The sequence below is a fragment of the Xiphophorus couchianus genome, chromosome 6 (assembly GCF_001444195.1).
Source record: "Xiphophorus couchianus chromosome 6, X_couchianus-1.0, whole genome shotgun sequence".
NCBI lineage: Eukaryota > Metazoa > Chordata > Actinopteri > Cyprinodontiformes > Poeciliidae > Xiphophorus > Xiphophorus couchianus.
In genome coordinates this window covers 27,150,819-27,165,513 of record NC_040233.1, presented here as the reverse complement: position 1 = coordinate 27,165,513, position 14,695 = coordinate 27,150,819, and the positions used below count along the sequence as shown (strand labels likewise).

Genomic DNA, 14,695 nt, shown 5'->3' with positions numbered 1-14,695 from the left:
CTCTGTTAACACTGCTGCCTTCAGGCAGAAGATACAGAGCAACCAGAACCAGAACCAACCGTCTCAGAGACAGTTTCTACCCGATAGCAATAACAAAACTAAATACAATCAAAAACAACCATTAATCATCATAAATGATGTATGTGAGAATGTGGCTGTTCTTATTTATTTATTTTTTCCAGTTATTTGTTAATTCTTACATTGTGTGTGAATTGTGAGACAGTTATTTTTTGTTTTTAAGCATATGCACTGACTGGCACCTTTTAAATTTTGTTGTTCTTGTGACAATGACAATAAAGATTTATCTATCTATTATCTATCTAATTTAAATGAAAGCATCCAGTTTTCAAATGTATTTAGATAGAACAATAGAAAATTCTGAGCAATATCAATTTGTAACAAAATGAGAAGATCTTATCTTTTTAATCATGTCAAGTAGAATAAAAATACAAAAATATTCACTCTGAACTCAGATTATTGTACATCGCCCCCTGTCCCCAATTCTCTCAAAATTTGGGGATTTTTAGTTCACGTGACAATTTATTAATTTAATGAGAATAATGTAAAAAAAAGGAAAATAAATTAAAATGCACTGTATTTGAATTAGAAAAACGTCACTTTACAGCACTAAGTCTTTATTTTCTATGACTTGTCTAAAAAAATTTATCGGTTTGGTGTGAAATACCCCGAGTCGCCACCAGATGGCAGCAACGTCTCACAACAGATTTACTTTCTTCCGGTTTTAAATGATCAAATCAAATCAACCCTATATCAGTTCAAGAATAAACAGCAAAACAGTGCATGGATGATAGGATGTAAATTATAGGTTATGTGATTTGATAAATTATATCTATTATGATAGAAAAAGTCGATGGTAAATATATGCAAACATACTTTCAACTGTACATATTAAGTTTTGGTTATAGCACCAAAAACAGTGTTTACACAACAGTTTTGTCCAATTTATTGTTAGTTTGAAGATTTTCTTTATCAAAGCAGTAGTAAAATTAATGCTAATTAATTGAATAAATGACTTTTAAATTATCTTATCTTAGCTTAGCATTTTTGCAGAACCAGGTCAAATGGTTACATCTTTCATGGTTCCCACTTTAAATGGTAACATGTTTATTTTCTCTTCAACAAACACACTGTCTGAAGTTTGTTTCTGTTTTAGCTTTTCTGTTTATTCATAAACACCAGCCCATTTTATTTTTTAGGTATTTTGGGAATAGCTAACATACAGATTTCTAGTATATGATTAATAAATAAACGTGGTAGAATTAGTCAATTAGAAGTAAATAGTCAGAAATGTTCATTTGTTCCATGTATCCATGTTCTTTATTCTCTTTAATGATCTACAGACACACAGTTCAGGTGGTGTTTGATGTCATAGGTAGTGTGGCCATTATTTTATGAATAATAATAGTTATAAGATCTGTATATTTGTTGATGAAAACTTTAAACAGTTTGAAACTGTGAAAAAAGAAAAGTTGACATCTGGCGCCCCCTCGTGGCTCATTTTCCGCTACCTTTATTTTTTTATTTTTTATTTTTTTCCACATCATTTTTCTTGGAAACACAAACACACTAAACATATTCTCCCCTTAAACTGGGAAAACAAAGATACAACATCTAATAATTCTGTTCATAGTCTCTAGTCCTCTAAATTATACCTGCAAGTAACAGAAAGTTAGGAATAATTTACCAGACACTAAACAGGAAATGCAATCTAATTTCAATCTCAAATTAAAAGCACAAGAAGCGGATTTATTTATTATTATTATTATTATTATTATTATTATTATTATTATTATTATTATTATTGTTGTTGTTGTTGTTGTTGTTTCATCATTTTATCTTTTATATCATCGGATAAGGAAGAACATTACAAAAATAAAGAATTTGTTAGCAATAAAAACATCAATATGTAAAAAAATTTCATTCATTATTATTAATATATTTATTAATATTATTTTAACTTATTTTGCAAAACATTTTTCCATTTGCTAATAGTTGACTAAAAGGTTAATTTAACAGTTTTAAAAAAAAAGCTTTAATGATGTTTGTAATGTTTTATCCACACACAAAAAATAAAGTTAATGATGTAATGATATGAATTAAACTTAGCAATCACACTCTTGTCCTTGTGTAAACTTAATAAATGAAATTCGGGATTTATCAGAAGAGCTACAGGTGTCTGACTGCTACCGCTCTTATTTTGAAAGCTATCTCACCGGAAGTCTCTCCAGCCTTGCGCTAGCTTGGCGCTTGTTTTGCGGAGTCTCCGCTGCCTCTCACGGAGCCACACGCTTAACGCGGACTCGGACCGATTTTGGATTTCTGCTTCTTTTTTTCCCGGGGAGTTATTCGGAGGAAAAAAAATCCTGGAGGGACAAAACAAGGAGTAAAGAGCCGGAAAACAGAGCTTAAAGTCGGCTTGTGTCGGAGGAATGGCGGACCGGGACCCGGTGCCGCTTCCTGCAGAGGTTCGGGCCAAACTGGCCGAGCTGGAGCTGGAGTTATCGGAGGGTGAGTAGGGGGATTTCCCCCCGCTGAGCTCGGTTCTGGTTCTGGTTCTGCTGTTTTGATGGGATGTCAGCTGTGAGGTGTTTTTTCTGCTGCGGGTTGGAAAAGTCAGAAGTTCAAGTCCGGCTTAATGAATTCACACATGGCGCTGATTGATGGAGGGATGCAGAGGATGTGCTGGCGAAGCTGTTTGGCTGCATTTGTTTGCAAAAAATAATATTTATTGTGGCTTGAAATCAGTGATTAATGAATGTTTTTGGAATATGAATTAAACCCCCAACTTTTTAATTCACGCTTTCTGCATGTTTTGGAGAAATAATCAGCTGAATGTGATCTGAAGCAGGAGTGGACAAACTTTGTTTAAATCATTTTAAGAAATCACCAAAAATGTTGCAACTTCAAAAACAAAACAAACAAAAACAAACAACCTCAACAATAAATGCGTTTTAACTTTTGATATTCCACTTCCGCTTATTGACAAGCTAATTTGCGTATTGGCTAAATATTTAGCTTGGACCTAAATATTCAGTTGTCAATATTTATTGTTAATGTTTCGGTTGTCAATTAAATGCTTGAAACTAGATATTTAGTTTGTTAACCTAATATTTATTTTGAAAGTTAAATATTTAGCTCAGACTTAAACATTTTGGCTACAAATGTAAGTATTTAGCTCCCTAACCAAGCTAAATAGTTAGCTAGCTAGCTTTGTTACCTTCTTAACTAAAGCTAAATATTTAGCTCAGACTTAAATATTTTAGTTAGGAAGCTAAAAATTTAGCTTGTTTAGCTACCTAGTAAGTTAGTTAGAAAGCTAACTACGTACTCGTTTAGCTTGACTAAGTATATCATTTGTAAACTAAACATTTCGCTTGTGAATTAGATATTTTGCTGGGAACTCTGACATTTATGAATGTTTACAAAACTTTGTAAAAATATGACTTTGAAAAATTAACATTTGCATTTTTTTGTCTCTGGCTAAATAAACCAAAAATATTACTGTTAAGTTTTTACTGTGTAACTTTACAAATGGGACCCCATAGCATTTAGCCAAGCTTTATTTCAGCAATTAAAAGCAGATTTGGGTCAGTAGCTCCATTTCCATTACAAATGTATGCAAAACTTTGTCAATAATGTAAACCCCCTCCCTCCCCCCCCCCCCCCCCCCCCCCCCCCACACACACAATTTAGCAAACGTGGTGTTTCCATTAAATAAGAAATGCAATTAAAATCACACGTGAATAAGCTTGTTGATGTGATAAATCATTTAAAAACAATCTTCCTCCAAACTACTTCCTGTCCTTTTCTTCTTTGTAGTTTCTGCCAGTGACAACATCCTGGTTGTTGATCACGTGACTCATGTGATGCTAAAAAAAGTATTTTTAGCAAAATGCACTAATTTCCAAAACTTTTTTAAATTGAAAAATGAGTTGTTGTTGTTTTTTTCTAAATTGGTGTTAATTTATTTACAGAATGTCAAATTGCATATTGATGTAGAGGAACAATGCTTGGAACATTGTAGTGAGTAGATATTAATTTAAAAGTTGCCATTTTGTCATGGTTTATTTGATTTATTCTTGAATTGTGGTCCAGGATGGCTGCAGAAAATCATTGTAGGGGTCCTCAAATGGCCCCTGCGCCTCACTTTGAACATCATTGATGTAAAACATCCAGAAAAGAAGTTTCCACACCTAGAATTTGGATTTGAAGGGGAAAAACAGAAGCAAAGAAATGATTAGTCACACACACCCTGCAGCCAGGTGGTTTTCCTAAAGAAGGAATCTGTTTGTTATTATCCAGTTTGCAGACTGGGGTTGATTTTCTAGATGCAGAGATGCTGTCTTGGTATTGATTTTCTCATTAGCTTTCCCTCCTCCCTGCTTGTTTCTTTTATTTTTTCCCAGATTGATATGTCGCTCTGCTGCAGCCTCTCTCTGTGCGTCAGTGTCATATTTCAGCAGTTTTCCCTCCTGCAGGGACTCAGCCTTGTAAGGAGAAAACCAGAGGAAGAGGAAGTGTGTGTGTTTTTCTTTTTTTTTAAACAGCTGAAATGCAGAGGAGTTTAAAAAAAAAACAGGTGACACACTTTCATGTGAAATTTCTCTTTATGTAAACAAGAGAAATGGGGTCAGATGCCCCATTGCATTATTTACATGCTTAGCTGACGAATCCAAAGCTTTGACCCAATTTTGCAACCCCCCTCTGTAGCCCCTTGTCGCAGGATTCCTGCACTGCCTCAAAGAGATAGAAGACGCCCTTGAGCAAGGCATTATACCCTGGTGACTCTGGAGGAGCTGCAGAGAGCGATGGGGCTTAAAAATAATATCAGATCCAATTTTAATCTATTTTGTGCTCACTTACTTTTGAAAAAAAGAATATTTGAGAGCAAATATTTTCAAAAATGGCGTGTATTTAAATCATCCCATCTGTGAGTTGTGTGATGGAGTAATTATGAGAAAAAAGTCATAATATTAGCAGAGTTAGCAATTTTAGCAGAAAACTGAGGAAAAAAGACGTTTTAATTGAATCAACTTCCACAAAATCAGCTGAGGAAGGTACATTTCTAACTAGTTAGAAGTTAGACTAAAATATAATGTTTTGTAAAGTTTGAAATTTAATTTCTTTCTTTTTGACATTTATTTCTAAGAAAAGAAATGACAAACTTTCAAAAAGTGGCTTATTTTTCAATCATCCCTTTTCTGAGTTGTATGACAGAGAATCAACGCCGGGCTACAGGACGTTTTGTTAGTTTATAAGCATAGAGTCGTAATATTAACAGAATAAAGATGCAATTTTATTGGAAGAATGTCTTAAAATTATGAGAAAAAAGTTGTTTAATCAGAAGAAACTCTGATAATTTTGTTATTTTTTTGTCTTTACCTTCCTTGGAGTTGAAGAAGTTCTAGTTGAGACCAAACTGAAGAATTTTATAATCCAGTTTTTGGTAGAAAGAGAAAAATGATAAATCATGCAAATGGTAATTATTGATTTATCACACAATTAATTGGCTTATTGTTTATTGGGACAGGCTTAAGGTGTCTGCTGCTTTTTTTTATTGATCAGTGGGATTTGGGTGCAGCCTGACCTTTGGGTGGTAGCTTTATTGCTCAGAAGGAATAAAAGCGTTCACCTTATCTGTGAATGTGAATAAGGATTTTTACGGCCGTCTGTGACTCATAAACAGAAAGCAGAACTGATGACTGATGTTTCTGATTGTCAGTCTGTGTAGATTTGACTCCACTGCTGGCTTTAAACACCAAACATGGTCAGATTATTTACAAAAAATGTAACTTTTTAACAATGCTCGGTTAAACCTGGAAACCGCAGCAGACTGTTATTCTTTAAATTGTTTAACCTTCCAGTAAAGCTGCCATTGGTCTCCAACATAACCATCAGCTTCAGCTAAAGCAATCAACTCCAAACATTGATATTTTCAATCAATACATGATTTTTATGGATTATTCTCTTAAACCTTTCAATAAAATTAAAAACAGTTGTCCTGCTATGGGTGTGTGCCCACTCTGCTGTCTGCAGGGACAGGTGCATGTGTCTGTGGGTGTGTACGCGCCGTCAGGTGTTGACAAAACTATCAAATTACTGTCAATGGAGCCACTTCATACAAGGTTTCGAACACTCGACCTTGAGGCACGCCTGATTTTAGTAAATTGCTAATTAACAGGTTGAGTCAGGTGGGTTAAAGCAGGAAAATATCAAAAATATGGAAGCATTTATTTAGGGTTTCTTTGAAATTGGAAAAACTCATAATTTAATCCATTAGGGACTCATTGATCCACTGTTTTTTGCTACTGAAATCTGAGATGTAATATCGGCCAATACCGATCCCATGCAGAAAAACAGAGCTGAATTGACTTAAAATGTTTCTGAATGACAAATTCAGCAACATAAACTCACCATTAGCTTCACAAAGTTGGGCAAACATTTAAAAACAACTTTTAATTTGCTTAGTCAGTGGAAAGTGAATAATAAACTGAAAAAACAATCGGTTGAGTACTTTTCTCAAATATGTAAAGATAAACAGCTACAAACACTCGTTCAAAAAGAATCAAAAACTTGTATGCTGTCTTACCAACTTTTCCTGAAAAGTTACTGCTTAGTTTTGTCTTATTTCAAGTGTACTGAGAAATCTGCACTAGAAACTATACCAAAAACATTTTGTAAGATTTTGTGTTTTTTGCAGTGTAGATTTAGATTGACTAGATCTGCCCTTGGTGTCATAAATACCTAATCTGTATATGTTTTATATATTTATTTATATATTTTTTCTTCAGTATTGGGACCGATACAAATATTAATACCTGATCAGTTCATCTCTACAAATCCAAAAGGATTTTACTGTATTGGGAGTTTAAAGATAGATTAACTGAAATCAATAAAACAATCTGTTGTTTTTACTTTGAAGGTGAAACTTTCAGATTTTCCCAGCATTGTTTTTGTTGTTGTCAGTTTTACGGCTGATGCGTCTCTTCTTGAATCACACCGCCCCACCTGCAGGCCCACCGTTGCCATAGTGATGTAATTTCCTCTCCTCCACCCTGACAGAGGGAGAAGCTCGTTTGGAGACCATAAATTCATATTTGCTCCCTCTTTTTTTTTATTTTTTCATCGGTAGTTTTCCCCTCCGGGTTATCTGCTCCAGGGTTTCCCACTGAAACCAGCTTTATTTGGATGGACCAGAAAAACGCTCAGGAACTTTAGGGAGTTTTTTCTTCTTCTAATATGAACAGCAGGAGCAAAACAGACTAACAAAGCTAAATTTAAAGCTAGCATGAACTAGCATCCCTCCTCCTTTTGTTGTTGTTGTTGTCCACGTTCGTCATCGGCTGTCAGCCGTCTCCGGGTGGCTTCTCGCATTAATATTTATCGGCCCGCGCTGTCAGCCTGCCGGCGCAACAAATCTGAGGGCTGGAAATGTCAGCGGGCCGAACAGACGTTCGTTTCAGGCCGAAGACAGGTTGACGTCTCCTCAGGAAATGGCCCGGATGTGAAGGGAAAGGGGAATCAGTGGCAGATTCACCAATTAGTACTTTAACCTGAAGAAAAACGCAGTTTACTTTACCTGTCTGCCATTTTAGCTACTCAACATTTCAACAGCTTCACATGCAGAAAGGTCTTAATTTGCTAATAAATCACCATGCCTACCAGTTGGTGTTGGACATGTTTAGTTAGGGCTGATATGTTTGCTTTTCTTCAGATATGATGCTGTCAGACGTCTTTTGGGTCCTTTCAGATGCAGGTTTAAAAGGATCCATGACTAGTTGAACATGAACATCTTGTAATCTTTCTTTTAGCCCAAAAGTTGTTGTTTGAGATATGTAAAAACTCATAATTACTCAAAAAATTTAACATCTTTACTATATTTTTCACCAATTTATTCACCTGTGCAATGCATTCTGGGTCAATGATGCGGGTAGCTTCAGTCCACAAAATGTCAGGATTGACACAAAGTTTTAATGACCTTTGACATCTGTTGAAACAAAAAAGACAGACTTTTGAGCTACTGTTTATTGTGCTAGCTTGAGATGACAACATGAACAAGAGCTAACACCATTAGCTATAGCTAAAAGTATTAACAGGAGCTAACACATTTAGCAGGAGCTAACACATTTAGCAGGAGCTAACACATTTAGCAGGAGCTAACACATTTAGCAGGAGCGAACACATTTAGCATGAGCTAACACATTTAGCAGGAGCTAACACATTTAGCAGGAGAAAGGCCATGCAACCAGTTTGGAAAAATTTCAGATGTTGAAAACAAAAATCTAATAGATCATTATTGATTTGAACTGATTTAAAATGCTTATATTGTGTTAAGTTTTTCAGGCTCTAGCCTGGTTTGTAATCCAGCTGTGAAATCTCTCTTCTCATCTCAATAAAATGTTGTTTTTTTTGTTTGTTTTTTAACAAAGCTCTTCTGAAGTGGAGTTCTGGGCAATAAAACCACCAATAACTCACTGATTCATAATCCTACTGTTTGTTTTTATTCAACAACTGTTGTTGACCGTTAGCGAGGGCTAGAAGTTGTGTTTATTTGGAAAAACGTCCCTTGTTTTTACCCTGTCTTGTGGGATATTGTTAAATTAAATTCTGGGAACTGCCTTTGTGGCAGCTTGAGGTTTCCTCACTGCTGTTGGAAAATTTCTCCCAACGGCCGCCTGCTGCCCTGCAACCGTTGCCCCGCCGTGTTGCCTGTCAGGGAGGTGATGTCATTGCTGGAGCAGCCGGGAGGACGGGGAGCGGAGAGAGAGAGAGAGTTTTTCACTGCGTTTCTGTCAGATTGCATCATGAAGCGGCTCAGTCTGCCGCTTTCAGCTCACATGTTGCCATTTTCCTGCCTCTGGTTGCATTTTTCCAAAGCAGCAGCACCTTATTTTGCGGTTGCCACTACGAAAACAAATAAAATCGATTGGGGGGAACGCATAAGGATGTGTTCTCGGATCTGTCCAGGTTTACAGTGTGTGACCTCCTGACCTCTATGCTCCCACTCACCTCCTCTCTGTTGTTGATTAGCACTTGCTGTGTCTCAATGTCAACGTTTCGGTTGTGCAAAACTTTCCAGTCAATCCCTAAGGTCTTTATTTCTCTTGATCAGTCGTCCTTCCTGGAGTTTTTTCTTGGCTAGTGATCCTGGATGATTGCGGCTGCTGAACTCCGTCCAGGTCGGCTTTTTGCCTGCAGCCTGAGTCGGCACTTAATCCGTTTAAACAGTTCAGCTTTATTGGATTCACTTTAAAGGAGCGGGACAGTGGAAGACTTCCCATCCACTTTGGACCGGAAGATACGGCTGGAAAAACGTGACAATAAGAAACTATTTATTACTTCTTTTTTTAGGTGTGTCACAGCAGTTATAGCCTTACAAACTCAAATACTTCTCTTGATAAACCATTTTTAATGCTCTTCTTTTGGACTCCAGTCACATAAAAAAGTGTGATTTGCATCATTAAACTGCTCACAGTAACTATATTATTAGTCATGTTTTCTGATTTATTGGTATTTATTGATGCTTTCATTGACGAAACAGTGGAGAAAACTATAAAACTAACTATCCCAAACATCATTAATGCATACGTTCTCATGTGACGTCAAACGTACGGGGACCTTGTAGCTGACAGCCATCTTGGTAGGTATCCATAAATAACTGTCATGGCCGTTTCTATGACAACAGTAAACAAACCACATTCTTTGTCTCTGTTCGATCCTGACAGTAGCGATTTTGTTGACATGTTTCTCTTACACATGAATTTCAATTTCATTTCTTTTTGTTAGTCATCTGAGCTTTGCCTACCAGGACGGCAGTTCAGTGGCGCGCATCTCTTCCAACTTTGTGGGAACTATGTATAAGACTTAATTATGACGACAATAAACCAAAGGTTTTCAGCCATATCGTCTTGTTTCAATGACGTAAAGGTTGGACAAAGGTGGCATGATTGTTCAGACGCTTTGAAACGATGATTTGAAAACTATCAAATCATCGTCCATAGCTCCACTTATGGACCTGGAAAAAATTTGCAATTTTTTTGTGAAAAGATCGGAATTGGGCCTTGAAAAGGATGGATATTAGGACAAAAAAGATTAGATTTAGGTCGCATTTCCAGCTGCAAAGCTGAAGCCCTATTGATTGTTTGTCTGTTTATGATACTCTGAGACTCTCCAGCTTCTCCAAACAAAGAATAAAAGCAAATTTGTTCAAGGCAGCAGAGTTTGGTTGCTCTGCCTGTAAAGCCTGTGGGAATCTGCTGAAGTGAAACTCCGTCACACTTTCTGTTCTCCTTGTGTAAACAAACTGTTCAGTAATGTTGAAACTGTGAAATAGCTCCAAATTAGCCAACATAGAGGATGTGAAGTCAAGCTTCACAGTCCAGAATGATTTAAAACACTGTTTTTGAGAAGGGCTGATTTTGATTTATAATATTTTCTAAGCTATAAATGTTCAATAATGTCATGTTATCAAACCCTAGTTTGATATGAAAGTATTTAATGACTGGGGTAGAAAAGTTATCATGCTTTTCTGACTTCCTACCTGGTGTAAATATTGCAAAAAAAAAAGGTATTTTAATGTTTTTCCTAATTGTTTGTACTTTTGTTTCTTAAACCTAAGGTCAACCTCACTTAATCAGAAATGAAATCAAAACAAAATCCATCCATCCATCCATCCATCCATCTTCTTCCGCTTATCCGAGGTCGGGTCGCGGGGGTAGCAGCTTCAGAAGGGAGGCCCAGACTTCCCTCTCCCCAGCCACTTCTTCCAGCTCCTCCGGGGGAATCCCGAGGCGTTCCCAGGCCAGCCGAGAGACATAGTCCCTCCAGCGTGTCCTGGGTCTTCCCCGGGGCCTCCTCCCGGTGGGACGTGCCCGGAACACCTCACCAGGGAGGCGTCCAGGAGGCATCCTGACCAGATGCCCAAGCCACCTCAACTGGCTCCTCTCGATGTGAAGGAGCAGCGGCTCTACTCTGAGTCCCTCCCGGATGACTGAGCTTCTCACCCTATCTCTAAGGGAGAGCCCAGCCACCCTACGGAGAAAACCCATTTCGGCCGCTTGTATCCGCGATCTCGTTCTTTCGGTCATGACCCAAAGCTCATGACCATAGATGAGGGTGGGAACGTAGATCGACCGGTAAATCGAGAGCTTCGCTTTTTGGCTCAGCTCTCTCTTCACCACGACGGACCGGTACAGCGCCCGCTTGACAGCAGACGCTGCGCCAATCCGCCTGTCGATCTCCCGCTCCCTTCTTCCCCCATTCGTGAACAAGATCCCGAGATACTTAAACTCCTCCACTTGAGGCAGGACACCCCCCCTGACCCGGAGAAGGCACTCTACCCTTTTCCGGCTCAAGACCATGGCCTCGGATTTGGAGGCACTGATCCCCATCCCGGCCGCTTCACACTCGGCTGCGAACCGATCCAGCGAGAGCTGCAGATCACAATCTGATGAAGCCAAAAGGACCACATCGTCTGCGAAAAGCAGAGATGAGACCCTGAGGCCACCAAATCGGATCCCCTCAACACCTTGGCTGCGCCTAGAAATTCTGTCCATGAAAGTGATGAACAGAATCGGTGACAAAGGGCAGCCCTGGCGGAGTCCAACTCTCACCGGAAACGAGCCCGACTTACTGCCGGCAATGCGGACCAGACTCTGACACCGGTCATACAGGGACCTGACAGCCCGTATCAAAGGGCCCGGTACCCCATACTCCCGGAGAACCCCCCACAGGGCTCCCCGAGGGACACGGTCGAACGCCTTCTCCAAGTCCACAAAACACATGTAGACTGGTTGGGCGAACTCCCATGCACCCTCCAGGACCCTGCTGAGGGTGTAGAGCTGGTCCAGTGTTCCACGACCAGGACGAAAACCACACTGCTCTTCCTGAATCCGAGGTTCGACTATCCGACGGACCCTCCTCTCCAGGACCCCTGAATAGACCTTGCCAGGGAGGCTTAAGAGTGTGACCCCTCTATAATTGGAGCACACCCTCCGGTCCCCCTTTTTGAACAGGGGGACCACCACCCCAGTCTGCCAATCCAGGGGAACTGCCCCCGATGTCCATGCGATATTGCAGAGTCGCGTCAACCAACACAACCCTACAACATCCAGAGCCTTAAGGAACTCCGGGCGGATCTCATCCACCCCCGGGGCCTTGCCACCGAGGAGCTTTTTAACCACCTCGGCGACCTCGCCCCCAGAGATTGGAGAGCCCAACCCAGAGTCCCCAGGCTCCGCTTCCTCAGTGGAAGGCATGTTGGTGGGATTGAGGAGGTCTTCGAAGTACTCTGCCCACCGGCCCACAACGTCCCGAGTAGAGGTCAGCAGCACACCATCCCCACTATAAACAGTGTTGGTGCTGCACCGCTTCCCCCCCCTGAGACGCCGGATGGTGGACCAGAATCGCCTCGAAGCCGTGCGGAAGTCTTTCTCCATGGCCTCTCCAAACTCCTCCCACACCCGAGTTTTTGCCTCAGCAACCGCCCGAGCCGCATGCCGCTTCGCCCGCCGGTACCCATCAGCTGCTTCCGGAGTCCCACAGGCCAAAAAGGCTCGATAGGACTCCTTCTTCAGCCTGACGGCATCCCTCACCGAAGGTGTCCACCAACGGGTTCGAGGGTTGCCGCCGCGACAGGCACCGACAACCTTGCGGCCACAGCTCCGATCGGCCGCCTCGACAATGGAGGCACGGAACACGGTCCACTCAGACTCCATGTCCCCCACCTCCCCCGGGACGTGTTCGAAGTTTTGCCGGAGATGGGAGTTAAAGCTCCGTCTCACAGGGGATTCCGCCAGACGTTCCCAGCAGACCCTCACAACACGTTTGGGCCTGCCAGGTCTGACCGGCTTTCGCCCCCGCCACCGGCGCCAACTCACCACCAGGTAGTGGTCAGTGGACAGCTCCGCACCTCTCTTCACCCGAGTGTCCAAGACATACGGCCGCAGATCCGATGAAACGATGACAAAGTCGATCATCGAACTGCGGCCTAGGGTGTCCTGGTGCCAAGTGCACATATGGACACCCTTATGCTTGAACATGGTGTTCGTTATGGACAATCCATGGCGAGCACAGAAGTCCAGCAACAGAACACCGCTCGAGTTCAGGTCGGGTGGGCCGTTCCTCCCAACCACGCCCCTCCAGGTCTCACTGTCGTTGCCCACGTGAGCGTTGAAGTCCCCCAGCAGAACAAGGGAGTCCCCAGGAGGAGCACTCTCCAGTACCCCCTCTAAGGACTCCAAAAAGGGTGGGTAATCTGAACTGTCGTTCGGCCCGTAAGCACAAACGACAGTCAGAACCCGTCCCCCCACCCGTAGGCGGAGGGATCCTACCCTCTCGTTCACCGGGGTAAACCCCAACGTACAGGCGCCGAGATGGGGAGCAACAAGTATGCCCACTCCTGCCCGACGTCTCTCTCCCTGGGCAACTCCAGAGTGGAAGTATGTCCAGCCCCTCTCAAGGAGACTGGTTCCAGAACCAGAGCCATGCGTCGAGGTGAGACCGACTATTTCTAGCCGGAACCTCTCGACCTCACGCACTAGCTCCGGCTCCTTCCCCACCAGAGAGGTGACATTCCACGTCCCAAGAGCCAGTTTCTGCAACCGAGGATCGGACCGCCAGGGTCCCCTCCCTTGGCCGCCACCCATCACACAGTGCACCCGACCCCTTTGGCCCCTCCCACGGGTGGTGGGCCCATGGGAGGGAGGGCCCATGTTTCCTCTTCGGGCTGAGCCCGGCCGGGCTCCATGGGTAAAAGCCCGGCCACCAGACGCTCGCCATCGTGCCCCCCCTCCAGGCCTGGCTCCAGAGTGGGGCCCCGGTGACCCGCGTCCGGGCGAGGGAACACCAAGTCCAAGGTTTTCCTTCATCATTGGGGTCTTCGGGCTGCACTTTGTCTGGTCCCTCACCTAGGACCTGTCTGCCTTGGGTGACCCTACCAGGGGCATGAAGCCCCAGACAGCATAGCTCCTAGGATCATTGGGGCACTCAAACCCCTCCACCACGATAAGGTGGCAGCCCATGGAGGCTAAACAAAATCCATAAACGTAGAAATCCTGATATTAAAAAAAAACAAACCGGCATGAAGTTTTCCTTTAAAACCTTTCCTTTCAAACTCAAAACCAGAAAGAAAGAACGAAGAATTTGCCAAGTAACGTTAATCAGAGACTCGGTCAGGAAATGCTGAGTCACTGGTTGCCATGGTGACTCCCACCTTTTTGTGATGACAGAGGCAGTGAAAACCCACAGTAAGTTTTTCTTTAAAACGGTTGTTTAATTTAGAAGCAGGAAGAAAGAAAAACCTGCTGAGTAATGCAAGAGTCTTAGTTAAACATAACTAAAGCTCCAATTATAGATGCCCATATAATAGTTTGGAAATATGCTATTAATTAATCTCTAAACTCTTTATAAATCATGAATACATGTTTATTATGTATTAGGGACGAGAAGAAAATAAAATCTACTGGTTTCTTGTCAAATCGTCAAATTTGTTCACCAAAATAGTCGATCTGGAGTTGTTATCCTGAACATTTCAGACTACCTCGTAAGCACAATAAGGCTCCTTCTCACCGTCCTAAATTAATGCATAATAAACTGTTGGTAATGATTTATAAAGTGTTTATAGATTAACAGGTCTATAAGCTATTTATGTTAGCCATCCATAAGGCTCCCCTAT

The 14,695-nt window shown here is 41.6% G+C and overlaps 1 protein-coding gene across 1 annotated transcript in view; it reads left to right on the top strand.

The window, feature by feature from the left end:
• The first annotated feature begins 2,254 nt into the window (after window positions 1-2,254).
• The window catches only part of LOC114146246 (disco-interacting protein 2 homolog C), a 164,918-nt gene continuing 152,477 nt past the window's right edge, over window positions 2,255-14,695 (top strand). The window contains exon 1 of the mRNA XM_028020155.1: window positions 2,255-2,529. Within this exon, the coding sequence (XP_027875956.1) occupies window positions 2,451-2,529 (79 nt within the window). The 5' untranslated portion in view covers window positions 2,255-2,450. The remainder of the gene's footprint in view (window positions 2,530-14,695) is intronic.